This window comes from Haplochromis burtoni, unplaced genomic scaffold, assembly GCF_018398535.1.
Source record: "Haplochromis burtoni strain Fernald_Lab_line unplaced genomic scaffold, NCSU_Asbu1 Contig_20, whole genome shotgun sequence".
Classification (NCBI taxonomy): domain Eukaryota; kingdom Metazoa; phylum Chordata; class Actinopteri; order Cichliformes; family Cichlidae; genus Haplochromis; species Haplochromis burtoni.
Genome location: NW_024582381.1, coordinates 1,494,056 through 1,511,889, shown reverse-complemented (window position 1 = coordinate 1,511,889; position 17,834 = coordinate 1,494,056). Strand labels below are relative to the sequence as shown.

The window sequence follows — 17,834 nt, the reverse complement described above, 5'->3', positions numbered from 1 at the left end:
GTCCTTCACCATATTTCTCTTGAAGTCTGAATAAAACATTTTTCTGCTTATAATATAAAACATAAATATACTAAAAAACATGTATTATTGTAAATGAAGCCACCCAGCAGCATAAAAAGTAAGGTTGTAAAGGTGCTTTGTTGTTTGCAGTCCAGCGCGCTCCTCTGCCATTATTATGGGTTGCAGGGGGAGACCATTATGTTTACATCTTGCCACAAAGTTATGAGCCAATCACAATAAGGCTGGTGAGTGTAGTTCACTATGCCATCAGCATAATCTGAATGGATTTCCAAAACTTTACAGGAACCACCAGGAAATATCAGGAAGAACTAAAAAACCTTTAAACTTTAATGGCAAAACTGTAAAATAAGAAACAGAAGCATAAGTAAAATAACATTTTATTCATATAGATAAATATAACAAAGTGCTTCACAATCATAGTGCTAAAAAAACCAAACAAGTTTAAAAGGAGATTTCTGCTGCTTTTCAAAACAGATCACTCCCAGCACCCTCCCCCATCACCAGTCCTTCACTACATCCATGAATCTCCGAGGTCTTCCTCTGTTTCTTTTCTTCACGTCTCGTCTGCTCTGTCTATTTGGAAGGTCGAGCCCAAACATTTAAACTCATCCACCTTCACAATCTCTACTCCTTTCATCTTCTGCCCGCACTGAACACAAAACTAGCAGGACTATTATTATCCACCTCGAGGTTTTTAACCCACATGTGTGCGCAATTGTTCCTTTTATGAAATCCTGAAGTAACTACTGACACGAAATGGATGAAACCACACAGGGAACCTGATCCTAGGTGTGATCTTTTGGTTTCATTTTTCTGATTCATGAAACTCAGTCTGTGTTTTCCCGTCCAGGCCAGACTGAAACTGGATAAGCAGCATTTTCAAAAGTCTCTGATTTGGGCTTGCAATAAGACTGGAGTAGTGTGGCATAAATACACTTATAAATACATCAAAAGTCACACAAACTTTGGTGTACTTTGAATATCCTAGACCAGCTGAAGTCGTCCACCACCAAAACCAGGCCCTGAGAAAGGAACAGAAAATAAATTAACAGATTTTTCTATCTTCAGGTGGACAAAATACACAGATTCATCTATTTCTAATACCTGTATTCAAAATGTAAAGGCACTAAGATGTTGCTGTGTCACATACACAAGAGACAGAAACACATACACGTCCTTTAAACATATATAAACCTGAAAAAAGCTTCTTCTGTCGATCAACTCACATCATGTGTGAACTACAGCTGCTGCAGAGCTGTTAGAAGAACTGCAGCAGCCACTATGAGACCTGCAGTCCGGCCAGGTAAACTCCACACTGCTGCACCTGGAGAAGCAGAAAGACACAGTCTGTATCCACAAAGCTCTTCCTGTTTCCTGTTTTCTGACTCAACATGTTGAAAACAGGGCATTATGAACTTTTAACCTACCTTTGCTTAAAGTATAAGTGGCGTTCAGAGTCGTATTTGAAGTGGGGTTGTGGCACAGACAGGTAATGGCTTGGTAATGATCTGCAGGGATGTGGAGAGTGCTGCTGGAGGTGTACAAATAGTTTTCAGGATCCTGCTCTGTCTTAGTGTGGACATGCTTCGACTCAACCAAGGATTCAGAGTGGTTGTAGTGGATGGTCCAGCGTATCTCAGGAGCTGGAAATACACCATGCAGCGTGCACACTGAAGTCATTGTTTTAGTGTTTACAGCCAGCTTGAGGTGCTTGTAAGGCACTGAGGAGAGAGGGGAAGAATGTTAAAGTCAATTTAAAAAAAAGTCCCTTTCATCTTTAAGAATGCTTGTTCGGTTTCGAGTGAGAGTTAGATTAATCAAACTGATACCATCATTCTACCTACTGAGGTTTTGCAGACACGTGATGACATTAACTTGTCTGACATCGAGACTGGTCATGAGGGGAAATGAATAATTCCTGACTGGTTGGTGGTAGTTGCTGGGAAAATGACTGCTAAAGTCACACAGGCCTACCGACCAATCAGTGACCTGAATCTTTCCCTAGCAACCGATCTGTTGCTAGAGAAAAGCGTTTATTCCCCAACCGGCTCCCAAAACCCTCTGTGATCAACTATAGTTTGCATGGTCATGGCTAATAATATCCATCCACTAATACCTTTAAATCAGTAGAAGTAATTTCTTCTGATCGTTAAAGCTAACCATAAACCCAGTTTTATCCAAAGCTAACAGCTAGCCTGTTGTATTCCACAGCTAATAACATATTTCAAAATCAGCTAAATCTCTAATTTTTTTCTTTATTTTATATCTTATATCTTTAGCTAGCAGGTAGTTAGCCAAATGTTAAAAAAAAAAAAAAAAACGCAAAATTAGTTCGAAGGTTTATGTTAAAATAAATTAACTTTAGAGAATCCCAACTGTAAGGTCACTTTTACTTCATGACCAGGGCTGGGTCAGATAACTCTTACATGTAGTGAGTTAAAAATAAATTACATGGGAAGTTGCGTCTTTAGTTATGCAATCCATTATGATTTAAAATCATGTGCTCTAACTAAAGTGAAATTCACAAAAAGAAAAGAGTTCACATATCTTCTCTTTTCTCTTTAATCCCAAACAACTTCTGCATATTTAGTGTGAACTTTGAGTGTTAACTCAAAAAAGCCTTTTTCAGAAATTTCGCTGGTATACTCACTTCTTCATAAAACATAAACATCAGCAAAGCCAACTTCCTCTCTTACCTGTTACATACAAATTTGCATGGCAAACTTTTGAGGTCTGCATCACTGTCTCCGAACCATTAAAAACTGCAGCGTAAGCTTCAAATATCCTCCCATTATCCCCAAGAGTCAAATTCTTGACTAGGACTGAAATATTTCCTTTCGTCATTTCCTGGGTGAAGGCCGCGGTCCTGTTCAGATAAGGGTCTTTTACGTGCTTGAACATTGTCTGTCCTTTATTGAAAGAGTACAAAACAGCCTTCCTTTCATCCTGCCAGTAAAAGCGAAGATTTTTCAAGTCTGTTTTAACTGGCACGCTACATCCTAGGAGTGCTGAGTCCATGATGGTTGAGTTGACATTGTACACAAATATGGCTTCAGACACTAAAATGTAAAAAAAAAAAAAATACAGCAGTTAATGAGTCTCAAACACCGGTATTGGACTTTTCGATGATGCAACAAACAGCCATGTTTAATATGAGTTTCAAACCCAATCCCACAGAAACCAGCTGACTTTGTTTCTTTAATGTAAACACACAGGCTTTGCATAAAAATATATAAAGCTTACCAAATAGGAGAGTTGAAAAAAGTCCAAGCAGAATAGCCATTTTTGTGAGGATGTCTCCTATAAACCAAGATGACAACACTGATTTTAGACGCATGGTGCCCAGGCATGGTGCATCTTCCGCTTCCTCTTATGAGATGCTGTAGACGTCATTGGGACTTCCCCTAAATTCGCTTTGATGACCATTTTAAAGTAATGACGCATGTCTCTAACAGTTCTTTGCTATTTCTGATTCACAGGAACATGGCTGACTTGTTAATAGTTATGCAGGTTTTGCAATGCGTATTATGTGTAATGGAGTATGTGACATTTGTAGGGTCAAAGGTCAAATGGTCACAAAGACGATTAAACGGAGGTGTGAGGTTAGACAAAAATGTTTGGCACGTCTTCATAAACTGCTCAACTTTGCACGGTTTCCCGTCATTTCTTTCATCCTTTGCACATTTTCGAATTATCGAATTTCCCAGAGGAACCCACCCGAGGGATTAATAAAGTTCTATCTTATCTTATTTTGGTGTTATCACGAGGTGCTTCATCGCGTCTTCCACCCACCCTGTGATCACTGATCTTCGTTCTGTATAGTTTTTGTTGGGATAGATGACTGACAAGCAGTTTCGTGGCCAGACGAAGCCTATTACCTTATTACCTCAGCCCAGGCATAACAGCATCATTTCATAAATATTTCCAATACAAACAAAGGCAGTAGAATTTTAAAGACATAATTTTAAAGATAATAGACATTTTATGAAAGTTTGACCCTGGTTGACCTCCAGAGGAAGATACTTAGAATCCCCGTATGTCATCCCCTACGTGCCTATATGTTGTTAATACAGACAAAGGTAGGAAGAATCATAGGTTTAAGTCTACAGAGCACTTTGACATTAAGATCAATCTGCTGACCTTCAAGACCTCAGTAGATGTAGGCCAAATTTTATTGGACTGTTAACATCACCGCACTCTACCCCAGCGGTCCCCAACCCCCGGGTCATGAACTGGTACCGGGCCACGAGAGTTGAGGCTCAGGTGTGAAATTCATGGTTTTCAGGGTTTTTATCGTTAACTCGGTTTCCCTGGATCTTTTCCCATGTTGTAGTTGTGCGTCTTATTTTGAAAGAAATATTTACGCATTACCATAGTGACCAGAGGGCATTAAGGGGCAGAGCGGAGGATGTTGCTCTTAATGTTGTTGCAGCATTTCCGGAGGACTCTGCTAATAAAGTTACACAATTACACAGTGAATTCACGTTTATTATTATATTTACAAAACACCACAGTTTTTGTCTTGATCGTATCATTTTATTTTGTTGTTTATCCGTGACAGCTTAAAGGCTGGTCTGTGAAAATATTGTCTGACATTAAACCGATCTGGTTGGGGACCGCTGGTCTACACCCCTGCAAAGTTTTGTTGGAATTGATTCAAAATTTTTTGAGCTATTGTGTTTACAGGCAGAATAACCTCTATACAAGACCTTCTTCTAAACTCTTCGGAAAGAGGAATGTTTTAATAGTCTACATTCCCCGTCTGAAAGGTCAAAAACACCCGGTAAATACAGGGGAGGTATTGCTGATATCAATACCGATACTGATACTTTTAACCTATAAAGGCAGCTTATGTAAGGTAGAGCAGTGCTTCATAACTTAAGAGATCAATCTCAGTTCACCAAATTCTGAACACATTTCAATTACCACCAAATCACTTTCATTTTCCACAATAATAAGTTAAGACCTTTCGGTTTTGTTTTGAGAAGAGGAAGGTATACGTGCCTGTCTTTGGGTCAACTTCTGTTGTTTAAATGTGCTGTAGGCTATTATTAAAAGATGTGACTTTCAACACAAAAAGATTCAGAGATTTTTTATTGTGCATGTTTGAAGTACATTTTTTAATTTGTAAAAAAAAAAAAAAACAATTCAGTGGGCTACATGCTGAACTTGGAGGATAGAGCCAGATTATCGATCTGATACCAATCCCAGCGTTGGTATGGATCGTCTCTACAGGTGAGCATCAGTATCAAGTGGCGTCGTTTAGTTTTACCCAACAGGACTTAACGATTGCTGCAATTTTTTTTCAGGAACCAAATCATACTTACAACTGTGTCACAGCTGTTACTCATAGAAAGTTTAGAGAAATGTTTTACGGACAAAACAAAGCCTGAGTCAGTTGCATTTCTCAGATTTCCTGTAAATTAATAGTAAACAGAGGCCAGTTCAGGAGCGTCACATTACTTATGCTGAAGTACGGAATTTTTTTTTCAGCCCTTTTACTGGTAATAAAACGAATTGTGTGGCGTTTCTGATCTCTCCTGCAAGGATTTTCCCCGCTCGCCAGCTTTTTCTCGCTGTAAAAACTAACCACACACTCAAAACTTTCATATTGTTACAGAGAAGTGCTCCACACCGAAGGTCCAGCCTGTCAAACAGGAAGTGGGAAGTTCTATTTACAATGCGGGGGTTTTGCAGGGTTTTATCGGGACACCCTTTTTTCAGTTTAAAAATAAAAAAAGAAAGAAAATTTTCTACTTAAAGTTTAAATTGAAAGACTAAACACATTTAACACCTTTAAAAAACAAATCAGTTCAACAGCTTCATTTCAAAAAGAGACATATGCATTATTAAGTCACACTTTATTAAGCTGAATTAAATAAAGTCCAAAGATAAACACACGTATGCTTGTCATTAGTTGTTAGTCAACGAGGGAGCAGTCACATCGTCCCCTCGATTCAGAGAAAAACTTTCAGCTTTCAGTCTTCAAAACTTCACCAGCTCAGCACTCCTGTTTCCCCTGCTGAGGTTCTCTGCACTGCCTCCAGCTTTGGTTTCTCCCGGGAAACTACCGCAAAGTGTGCGAGCTTCAGATTTTACTCAACAGAGAAATTAGTTTGTGTTTTTCCAAAGCTCTTTTAAAAGTTCACTACAGTACAGCTTATTCTCTGCCCCCTCTGTTTATTCAGACGCTTACATCATTCATTTTTAAAAGCAGAAATCTGTCAATGCTGAAGCACTCTGCACACTAACAAGCATGCTCTTCCTCATTAGTCGACTTAGTTTTTAAATAATCTGATGATTCTGCTGCGTCAGATGCTTGCTCAATTCCTAAAGAGCCAGACTATCAGTCAGAAGTTTGAATTTTAAACGGACTAAAATGAGATGAGGCTACACAGGAGGGACTGCAGATTCACCCCGATTCTCCATTTTTATGTTTCTACACTGGCCTGTACATGTTGTCACATCTTTTTGTCCATAAAACAGTCCACACACACAAGTTGACCCCACGTGCGTTGACTTCAGGAAACACAGACGCACCTTTTCCCAACAACTTTCACTCAAAAAGTGTTCATCAGAGACCTGATTTAGACTTCTGCAATGAGTCTTTGCAGAGTCAATAATGTAGCCTATGTTAGCAGCGGCATTTATGGTGAGATTATGCCCCTGTTTTATTTGACAGCTGATACAATCAAAAAGCCAGGTATTTTTTCCCCTCTCTAGGTTCTCACTCTTAAATTTGTCCCTCTAGTTTTTTCACTTCTTTGCTCATTCTGAAGGTCTCAGCCATCTCCCACCATGAATTTGCAGACATTTGTGTCCTTATATTGACCGTATGATTATTTTTCCTTATACTGACACAATAATTTTATTCTGACGGCTAAATTCAAGAACTGCCCCAAAAACATAGCTGGAAACAGGAGAGGTGATGGTACTCAACAGGCCAATCACAAGAGGCGTGAGCTTTGTCGACATGCCATTTAGTCAGGGTCGGGTTTCAGAGGCGTTTGTGGTTATGATGTAGAATTCCACCGAGTCAAATCTCCAGTAAGGGTGAACAGGCGTTTAGACGACGTCTAAAAGTGCAACACTGGAAAATCTGAGGCTATAAAACAAATCGGAAATCTCTGGTTGGTTTTAATATAAACTTTTAATTTTATTTGGGAAAATATTTAATAAATTCACAGATGCGCTGCGATCAAAATTACCTCAGTTATCAGAGGTCTGATGAATACACAGCAGTTAAAGTGTATTCAACACACACACACACACACACACGCGCACACACACACACTTCAGAATTTGAAAAGTAAATGGTGGCAGGTATCCTCAACAAAGGTGACGCCCCTTTGGTTGCGACCATCTTTTAAATACAGTCTGTGGCTGAAATGTGAAGCGATAAGAGGTGAGTCGAGCTACCTTCCCGCCTGCTTTCCTTCCATATTTACATTTATTGTTGAAGAATTATAGTTTACACATTTTTAGACGAAGCAAAAAAATCTAAACGCAGCCTCGTGTGTCGTACACGCGCGGCCGCAGCTCGCCTTCAGCGGTGTCCGTCACACAAACATGTCCCATCGATTTCTGAACACAGAACGATTCAGTTCAGGATCCTGACGTTCGTTTCTCTGCTCTCAGAGTCCACAACAAAACTCAGGACTTTCACTCTGCTTCCTCCTCAGAGTCCTCCTCGCTTCCCTCTTCCTCCTCATCGTCACTCCCTTCTTCCTCTTCCTCCTCAGAGTCTTCCTCCTCAGAGTCTTCCTCTTTGTCTACAGCTGGCATCTTGATGATGATCTCATCATCAGCATCATTTTCCGCCGCCGTGGACTTCCTTCTCTCGAGGAAAGAGGGTGTGCAGACAGGTGTGCTGTCCTAAAGAAGAGCAAAGATTACACTGACTCACTGCTCCACCTTGTGGTAAAAACCAGTACTGCATGGAAGTACAGCATGAAGCTCAGGCATCAAATTCAACACCTTTCTACTGTCTCTCTGGATGATATCAATCCTTTTTTTGCAGATTTTGTTGTTAAATGCATCTATTTTAAGTAAGAGGCTTAAATGTTGGTACATGGGTTTTATCACGCTGGCACTATCAGACACGCGCGATAAGCTTAACGCACCGCAGTTCTTTAGGCACAGTTATCTGACCCCAGACCACTGAGAGACCTGGGGCCATTTTCACTCTGCGCCCGACATAAAACCAAACATGACAACAAGACTTACGTCAGTGCACGAAGATACGTTCCCAGCATCGGAGGATGACTTCTTCTTAGGAACCTGAGCAGCCTGGAAAAGCACAGAGAGCAGTGAAGGTGAAGTTTATAAGACCTCGGAAAGAACAAACAATCTCAAAAAAAAAAAAAATTTCACTTTTTCACAAGCCGAGCTGACAGTGTAACAGTCCTGACTGCACACAGTAACTGAGGCCCGACGTTAAAAGAGAATCTGCTTTGACTTTCTGGACTGTTGCTCAGACAAAATAAAGGAGCATGAAGACACTGATTGTAGTTTTCACTGTTTACTGTGCAGGCTGTCTACTGCAAGTCCCAGCAGCCCGCAGGCTTAAATCGCAGCACATCACAGGATTTCATACTTTGAAAACCTTTTTATTAAGCTACAAACAGCCCTGAGTTTAGTTTGTGGAATTTATATTTGAAGTGGGGAGATTCCTGCAGGGAATGACTCGAAAGAAAGCATGAGGGTAAAAGTGTGCATGGCTTCATTAAATAATCTAAAGTTTCTGTAAATAACCAGATGATTCTGAGGGGGACAGGTGGGAAAGTCTTTCCAGATTCAGTTGAATTTATATGGAATCACCAGTATTCCAAATCGCTGGTATCAGCCTGTAATTCACTGAAGATCATTTTTCTTTTTTGTAAAAACTGAAGCTTCTGAACAGATCACAGCTGCACGCTGTTTGGAATTTAGTTGGAAGAAATCCATTACTTAAATCAGATGCCTTTAAATATGCCGCCATGTCACGGCACATTTCCAGTTTTTAAAACCTAAATCCGTTTAATGTTTCCGCTCCAGCGTGTAAACACTTACGAATCCGGGGAATTCGTACTCGATGCCGTATGCGGCGATCCTCTTTCGGAGCCTCGACTCTTTGCGCAGCAGCTTGCCGGTCATTTTTGCAATTTCCTCCTCGGTGTGCTTCTTGTTGTAACGCGTTACCGCGGGATACGTCGGCTTTTTGAACCCTCGCTCCGAGCCGACAAACAGCTTCTCGTGCACCTTCTCGGGAGGAAACACCTGACCTGGGAGGAAAAAAAAGTATACATTTAAATAAACATCAGGTAGGAAATAAGACCCTTAGAGGAAAACTTCCTGTGAATCAGGATCTAAAAGATGAGGTTTGACTCACATTTGATGAGTCTCTCTCCCATCAGGTAATTATTCATCGTCTCTGCAACGATCTTCGCCACTTCATCGCAGTCAAACTCGATGAAAGCGTAACCTTTGCTGTTACCAGTCTGCAAACACACAGAGAGAGGAATAAAGTGACAGTCACAGACTCTGCCCTCCAGATGTTTTCATTCCCTCCAGATGTTTGTTGGCACATGGGTTTTATCACTCTGATAACAGGCAGAGCAGGTGATAAGCTTAATGTACCAGAGTACTCTAGGCTCAGTTATCTGACCTCAGACCACTTTTACATCTGAGATCATTTTCAGTCTCAGCCAAAACTCCAGATTTTAAGAAGTGGGGCTTCAAACAGGCTCCTGCCTGGACTACTTAAACCAAAATAAAGAAATCGGAATGTTTGCAGAGCGTGCTGGATTCAAGAATAGCAATCAAGAAGTTCCTCAACTGCTCCTGCTAAACACGGAGGTGTTGGGAGTCAGTTTTATTACTTTGTTACTGCTTTCAGGAGACAAATCCCTGCAACTTTTTACCAAGTTATAGTTCAAACGTCATTTTTTGCTTAGATGCAACATGTGGGCTCCTTTTCTGGTGAGTTATACCTGAGATTTTTATCTGGAAGTTTCTGTTCTGGCTATGAGGCCTCAAACCACACAATCTATAATCAGCCTCTCAGTGACCATTTCCCTCTAAAGTTTTATCAAAAATAAAAATAAAAAGACTCCAAGTGAAGTTTTTAAGGAAGTGATACATCGCTGCAATAGCTGTGAAAGTTTTAGAGATGCAGTTGAAGATTCTGATCGCCCCTCACACATTCACACGTTTGTTTCCACATGTTCAGGGTTACCTTCTTACTGCGGGACAGCCGCAGCCGCAGGATCTTCCCAAACTGACCGAAGTAAGATTTGAGCTGAGGCTCCACCAGGTTTCGGGGCAGGTGGCTGACGTAAATCACTCCTGGGGTCAGACGGTTTGCCTGTGATGGGGGAAAGACAGATCACCACATTACACAGAGAGCTGGGCCTTCACCTGTGATTTATAATACAATATAATGCACAGACTAAATTATGAGAAAAAACAACTTTAAAGATTTATTTTTCCCAGACCGGCTTTTAAAAAGTCTACAAAATAAAAGTACAAAATAAATACACTTTATATATATTAAACATACAGATGTTCGCCTCATTTACAGATTTTCTTGTTTAAATCAGTTTACATTCAGTTTGGTCACGTTTCTTTGGGGCCAGTTCTCTTTATTTCTTTACTGTAATAACATTAATCTTCTTCTCAGTCCGTAAACTTAATAACTTGAGACAGGATGTCATTATTTCTTCTTTTTTTAAAATGGGCCTGCCTTACATCTGTAAACCTGAGTAAATACGCTGCACGTGGGCCGACTGACAGAGTAAAGACCACGAGCCTATAAAGATGTCACGGCACCTGAACCAGAGTTAAACACAGACTACAGAGAGAGACATAGGCAGTCTTAGAGTAAACTCAGCGACAGTAAACAAAAGAAAAATAACTGCAGACTATCGGGTCTCCTTCAAGGCCACATGTCTCACCCACCTTGCCTGATTTCTTCTTCTTAACCTCCTGAACCTTCTTTCTGAAGTCGGACTCCTGTGCAGGATTCAGCGCCAGCAGCTCTTTGGCCGCAGCAGGAGCCGCTTCGGCGCCACTTTCACTCATTTTTCGCTGTCGGAAGCTACAAACGCCACATAAACTGAGACAAACACTCACTTAGCCGTCCATAAACCACGATGCTGCTGCTGATAATGACCCACATCCGGCTGCACATGCGCTGAACACCAACGAGTGCCGGAGAATCGCGTCACGTCTGCAGCTCCGCGCTCTGTGCAGCGACACCTACAGGTGCGGAGGAATGTTTGTTAGTACGCTCAAAAAAGAAAGAAAATAAAACCTCAGTAAAAAATTAAACAATGTTTTAATTAAAGGAAAGTGAAAGTACAACAAAACAAAGGTACTTATAAAATTATTCCTCTTTAAGAATATTTTAGAAAATGTTCTTGGTACATTTAATTTGAACATATTCCTTTAAATTTAACATTTTACATCGTGTTTATTTAACAAAAAATGGAAAATTAAAAAAAAAAAAGTAATTGAATTGAAATTAAATTAAGTTAAAGTCAGAATCTTGGGCTAAATCTTATTTTTAGTTAATTCTTCTTCTTCTTTTTTTTATTGTTGTTTTTGTTGTTGTTGTTGTTATTATTATTATTATTATTATCATTATTATTATTATCATTAGTAGTAGTAGTAAAAGCTATATTTAGGGGAAATCAACATCTCATTTTCTTATGTGATTATCACTTCTTATGTCTCACCTGGCTGTGCGCATCTTTATTTAAGTTTGAGAACCTCTACATTTCTATTCATAAGAAACATCTCATAACATTTTAATTATGATAAAAAAAATTCCTGCTTCAATCACCAATCCTAAGAATTGAAATATAAAAATGTGTAAAACTGAAAAAAGTCATTGTGCAGGCATCATATTTTATTTTATAAGATTTCATACATTTTGGTGCAAAGTCTTAAAGTTTAAATTACAAAAAAGATAAATATTTCAAGGAAAGAAAAACACATTTGTGCAAAAACTGGAAAGAAAATTGAATAAATTTGAAAACAAATGCAATAAATAAATACATAAAAATGAAATATATCAAAATTAAAATGAAAGAAAACTTAAAACTGTGGAGAATAAAAGCACAAATACAAAAATATGAACTAAAAATATATAAAAGTCAAATTTTAAACAACAAACAAAAAAAACCCATATAAAAGTTTTCACATTTAGAAAAAAAAATGGCCATTTTAGGATTAAAGTTGAAATTTCGACATTAAATTTAATTAGTATTTTGAGAATAAAAGTCTAAATGGGGAGATTGTGGTTGTTGTTTCAACCAAACAACTGCAATGGCTCCTGTACCTTCTATAAAATTCTTAACATGGTCCTAATACTCTTTCATAGCAATGTGCCTACTGCTGTATGAACACAGCATCACAGCATAGGGGCACAACGTGCACTAAACAGCAGGTTCGCTACAGCACTTAAAAATCAGCCAAAAACACTCTGATTGGTTATCTCATTCTCAGTTTGACTCTATAAAGACCATTCTCTCTTTCTTGTAGAACTGTAATTATATTCGTATTAAAAATCAACACCATGTTCACCTCTGTGCCCTTAATTTGTCACCCGCAATTTGAGAACCACTACTGTAATCATTTTTTGAAAAAAAAAAAAACACCCTCATAACCTTTGTAATTGTTATAAAAATCTAAATTTCGGGTGAAGACAGTTGGCTATTGCTCTGAGAAATGTTGGAGTCCAAAGGCAGGGGAGGAGGAGGAGCTTAGGAGGAGGTGGAGAGGGGGTGGAGTGTTTATCATTAAGATAATAAGAGGAGATAGACATCAGAGCCAGATCAGCAGTGCACACAGCAGCATCAGTGGGTTTAGATTCATGACATGGAAACAAAAGTAATCTACTTCACGGTGAACGGGAGACCGGAGCAGGCGGAGTTCCCGGTTGATTGTCCGGCTCAGGACGTCAAAGGTAGGAGCCGAAGCTGAAGTTTATGTTTCATATGATCAAATGCATTCTAACGTGTTGTTTTGGACAAATGAATTAAAGTGGAATATTCTTATGCTTAGAGTTCAGGAAATACTCTTTTGTGACTAAAATCAATAAAGCAAATTTGATAAATGGATCAACATAAGACAAAGCAGTCTTTGCTGCAAATACAGCTGCCACTGACAGCTCCTCACCTCTCACAGCAGCTTCAGCCTTTGGCATCACGGTCTCCACGCACATTACATACTGCAGATTTTACTCATTAGAACAGGGCTGTAACTGCAAGCAGTGTTCTTACTTAATTTAGATGACTGCATTTAACTTCTACTGTACTAGTTTTTGAAGTTTACTTTCCTGTATTGAATTATCTGAACATTGTACCTGCATAGTTGTAGGCACTCGTTCCACTTAATTTGTGCTTGATTTTTCTAAACAGTTCTGCAGTGGGAAGCTCAGAATCGAGGCACTGTCAAAAATGTTTACCTTTACATCTTTTTTTGGTTAATATTTCAGTGCAGTCATTTATAGAAAACTTTACATGTGTGATGCGTGTTTTTCAGCGTTTGTGACTGATAATTATAATAGAGACTCCTGCAGTACCTAATGCCTCCCAATCATGTTCGGGGCTGCTTGTGTTTCTGAGACACTACGGTGTATGGGGCACATTAAGGCAAAACCCCCCTCAGCTTTCTAAGTACTGTAATTCTCTGAGAACTGGGTATATTAAAACATTTCTAAACTAATATTAGATGAAGTGCTATGAATATAAATAATAGACCTCTTTTAGTTTAATATACATTGTATGATTATAGAAGTTCATATTGAATACCTAAGTATGAGTATAGCACAACCACACTAACCAAATTTGTGTAAATCACCCCTCTTAAGTAGATTTTACTTTTTTCTGATAAACTGTTTGTTGATGTTGGTTTTTGTTGTTGCTGGTTGTTATAGTTGGTTGTTGTTGCTGATTGTTGTTATTGGTGGTTGTTGGTTGTGGTTGTTGCTGATTGTTGCTGGTTGTGGATTGTTGTTGGTGACTGTTGGTGTTGCTGGTTGTTACAGTTGTTTAACGATAATGGGTTGTTTAGATACTGAGCACTTTACAACTATTATATAAGTGTTAGCACAAAAATTATATCAATAACCTAAAGAAAACAAAATGCAAGAAAACTTTCAAAATAGCTCAGAACAGACAAAAAATCGAAGTCTAAATTAAATGATTCATATCAAAGTTGGTTAGTAATGTGGACGTGGTTATATATGTCTGTTCATTTGCATAACAGTTCCTGGATTTCCTCAAGTGATTCTATAAAATAAACCTCAAGCTGGTCTTTCTAGATCTGTTCCGCTCTGCCGCCGAGGCCGGACCCCATGACATCCTGAAACTGTACAACCCTAAAGGCAACATCATCAACATTTCTCCGAGCCTTGAACCCAACAGCCCCAACCTGTGCTACAAGCTGGAGGTGGTGGCTGCCGACTGTAACAGTGAGCTATTAGGTATCTTTAATTAGGCATCGTGGGAATGGCAGTGATCTAGTTCACATGGAAACTGATGACGGTCTCCATCTTTTTACGTCATTTCAGGTGCCGAGCTTGCTGGTGCACTAGGATTTGACCTGTCATCCATGGAAAAAAGGTAGGTGGGGCAGGCCGGGTATTAAAGGAGAGAACATGCGTAAAGATCTCTTAGGTATGCTACCATCAGTGTGCTTTTTAAAGTCTCATATCAGGCATTAAAGACCAGAATCTGAGCCATGACACGTACAGCTGAAAAGTTCATGAATGGTTGCTTCACTGATCCCAGACTGCAGGGCCTGGAGAAGAAAATCCTCATCGAGGCTGGCGAGACGCCTGCAGTTGTGTATGAGATGAAGAAGCAGGTGGATTCATTCAGAGAGAAACTGGAGGTATCCCAGCAAAGTTTCCCACATCCAGTGTTGTGTTGTTTAAGCTTGTTCCGCCTCAAATAACTGAACAAAAATACCAGAAGTTTTTTTTAAATTCAAAACTTAGAGACAAACATGGGGATAAAGTGGGTTTGGCAGGTGGGGGAACCCTATGATTAGATGTCACAGTGCAGCAGGGCTGGGGAAATAATCACTTAGGAAGAAGTCCGTAATAATTTGTAGTGTGAGCTCCAGTAGGTTTGTGTTCAGTGCTGCTTGCCATTTGTCTTCAGAGTGTGGAGCATCTAAGCTGGCTGGGGCTGTTCAAAGATCTCTCGGAGGGAACCCACAAGCCCTCACCGTTCTACCACAAAAGGACGCTGCATAAAACCAGGGAAGAGTGTGAACATGTGCGGGAAAAGTTCCTGCATATGAGGTTTGTAAAAATTCACATTAAAATGTTTGGAATAATTTGCTATTCTTACTCCTCATGCCACAATCTTTGCAGCTCTTTGGAGGTATCTGAGGAAGTGAGGCAGTACCTGAAGACGCCAACCTTTGATAACTGGTAAGTTTTGCTTTAAAATGCATGAATCTAATTGCTTTTAATGTCACCTGCTGAATCTGTGTTCATCACCCTGATGCGTCTTTGTGATCCTAAATAAACGAGCGCACCTGTTTCCTCCGTGGACAGTGAGGCAGGCGGTCAGCTAATGACAGTCGTGCCCAACAAACACATCTGATGTGTTTCTGAAGAGGATGGAAGCCCTCAGCCTTTTCTTCTGATCCGCACACTCATCTCAATATGAATAGGCCTGGATGAGGACTCGCTAATTAAAAGAAGGTCTTTAGAAAAGCCTTAATATGCACACCGCGTTTGAAGTGAGCGCCATGCATTCACTAAGGTTCGGTTATCTTTTCATTTGTCCAAAAGCTTTTAAAGCAAACCTGCAGCAATAGAGGAGCATCGATGAGGTTAAGTTCAACGTACACACCTAAAGCTTGGAGCTAAATTACAGGATTCCTCTAAACACCTGATAAAATGTGCTTTTTGCAAGTTGGCCAGTGCAGTATTATCAGGAATAATTCTGACGTGATCCTGCACTCTTGCTGCTGTAAACAAATTTACTGAAAAGACTAAAACCCTCAGTGTGTTCGTATGTTTCTCAACACAGGAGTGCAACCACTCCTCGTGAACACAGAGCACAGTCCAACATGTGTTTGAAAAGAAAAAAACACATGAGTTTTAAGCAAAAATGCAAAAGTAGATGTTCAGTAGATAGATAAACAAATGTGGGAACAGGGTCCCAGCAAACAGAAAGGTGGTAACGCTATACCTGCACTAAATTTTGGAGAAATATAGTGAAAACTGATGTTTTTATGAATATTTTAGTGCTGTCAGCATTAATCGCGGCAAATCTCTGTTGGCGAGTTATCGCAGATCACCCTGATGCGTGTGGCTGGACGGCGCTAACGCGTTAACGAGCATTAATGAGCTGTGCAGCCAGCCACAGGCACTGGGCGAACTCGCTAACAGAGATCTGACGTGTTAATGTGGTTATGGCGTTAATTTCGTTTTAGCGAGATTAACGCTGACAGCACTGGAATATTTTTTTGTTTGTGTCAATCAAAATAACATTTTTTGTTCTTTCTGGATTTGCAAGACTTTCACCTTTTTTTTTTAAAGAAAAGAATTTCATGACAGATGGTTATGGTCCTCACTATTCCAACTTTGGCATCAGAGGGTTGAATATGTCTAAATGTGGTTCAATAATTTTCCTCTTTCCTTCCTCAACACTTCAGCTGACTCCACAGCTTCTGCATTTCTGTGTTGAATAATTATCGTCTGCTTGTCTTTCCTCAAAATCTTGTCTTGAAAGATGTGCTGAAAGATCCATTCTTGGACTTTGTAGCAATGGGAAATTTATGTCTTTTACATTATCTGTGTGTCCATTAGAAAACCTTTCACCCTTCAAGGGTTTTTTTTTAAGCTAAAAATTGGCAGGTCACATTTAGCCTGGAAATCCGAGTGGAAGGACAAATGTTGACTGGTTGGCTATTGATTGTTTTTTTCTGGTGATGTGCAGGCAGTGGGAGGATGCAGAGATTATGGTGCTCCTGCAAGTCATGTACACAGATTTAGACTTTATACCAACCTTCAACATCGAGCCCGAAGTCTTGCAGCAGTTTCTGTTCGAAATCTATCGCAGATACAACAACATCCCTTTCCACAACTTTAAACACTGCTTCTGTGTGACCCAGATGGTGAGTATGTTTAATGCCTGCAACTAAGGGGGTAATTCCCAATTACGCTGTGGTTAAATTTACCTACAAATACTTAAAGGCAGTTACACTAGAATAAGAGGGTAAAAAGTTAGTTAGGAAACAAAGAAAGTAATTTTAAGTACCGTGTAGTTTCATGGTAATAATGGTACACAGCACTTTTCAGGTTGTGAGGCATATTTTGGCTCCATCACTAAAAGCTCACACAGGTCTACAAATTATTAAATATAGCACACACCCCGAAAAGTACAGCATATTTACGCATATGTAAGAAATATTGTGTTTTTCTGCAAAATCCATCCATCCATCCACCCATCCATCCATCTTCTTCCACTTATCCACGGCGGCCAGGTTGCAGGGCAGCAGCCTAAGCAGAGAAGCCCAGACCTCCCTCTCCCCAGCCACCTCCTCCAGCTTATCTGGGAGAACACCAATGCGTTCATAGGCCAGCCGAGAGATATAATCTCTCCAGTGTGTCCCACTGGGACATGCCCGGAACACCTCACCAAGGAGGCACCCAGGAGGCATCCTTATCAGATGCCCGAACCACCTCAACTGGCTCGTTTCAAGGTTCAAGGTTCAAGGTTCTTTATTTGTCACATGCATAGTTATACAAGTATAACACACAGTGAAATGTAGCCTGACACACTCCTCGACATGTGCAAAAAAAT

General features: G+C 39.8%; 3 protein-coding genes and 2 non-coding genes across 7 annotated transcripts in view; 1 reads left to right on the top strand and 4 right to left on the bottom strand.

The window, feature by feature from the left end:
* Positions 1-10: 10 nt before the first annotated feature.
* LOC102297974 (CD276 antigen homolog) lies at positions 11-3,908 on the bottom strand. Its single transcript, XM_005919363.3, has 5 exons — positions 3,265-3,908; positions 2,718-3,080; positions 1,449-1,742; positions 1,248-1,345; positions 11-1,043 (listed from the first exon to the last, which is right to left on the bottom strand). Exons 1-4 carry the CDS (start codon positions 3,356-3,358, stop codon positions 1,260-1,262), a joined length of 837 nt encoding a protein of 278 aa, XP_005919425.2. The 5' UTR covers positions 3,359-3,908; the 3' UTR covers positions 11-1,043; positions 1,248-1,259.
* Positions 3,909-5,117: 1,209 nt separating this feature from the next.
* Positions 5,118-11,188, bottom strand: nifk (nucleolar protein interacting with the FHA domain of MKI67). Its single transcript, XM_005919364.3, has 6 exons — positions 10,960-11,188; positions 10,238-10,366; positions 9,392-9,500; positions 9,073-9,284; positions 8,248-8,310; positions 5,118-7,896 (listed from the first exon to the last, which is right to left on the bottom strand). The coding sequence occupies exons 1-6, from the start codon at positions 11,080-11,082 to the stop codon at positions 7,684-7,686; spliced, it is 849 nt and encodes a 282-aa protein (XP_005919426.1). The 5' UTR covers positions 11,083-11,188; the 3' UTR covers positions 5,118-7,683.
* LOC121814127 lies at positions 8,081-8,211 on the bottom strand. Its single transcript, XR_006054108.1, has one exon. It is a non-coding gene; the product is annotated as a small nucleolar RNA ACA64 (small nucleolar RNA).
* On the bottom strand, positions 9,576-9,706 carry LOC121814126. The gene has a single exon (XR_006054107.1). It is a non-coding gene; the product is annotated as a small nucleolar RNA ACA64 (small nucleolar RNA).
* Positions 11,189-12,843: 1,655 nt separating the features above from the next.
* LOC102298597 (high affinity cGMP-specific 3',5'-cyclic phosphodiesterase 9A) overlaps positions 12,844-17,834 on the top strand; it is an 11,303-nt gene continuing 6,312 nt past the window's right edge. For all 3 annotated transcript variants that reach the window (XM_042218577.1, XM_005919365.2, XM_042218576.1), the window contains exons 1-7: positions 12,844-12,970; positions 14,330-14,491; positions 14,579-14,630; positions 14,799-14,901; positions 15,174-15,316; positions 15,389-15,448; positions 16,968-17,145. In XM_042218577.1, coding sequence (XP_042074511.1) covers positions 12,883-12,970; positions 14,330-14,491; positions 14,579-14,630; positions 14,799-14,901; positions 15,174-15,316; positions 15,389-15,448; positions 16,968-17,145 — 786 coding nt within the window. In that variant the 5' untranslated portion in view covers positions 12,844-12,882. The remainder of the gene's footprint in view (positions 12,971-14,329; positions 14,492-14,578; positions 14,631-14,798; positions 14,902-15,173; positions 15,317-15,388; positions 15,449-16,967; positions 17,146-17,834) is intronic.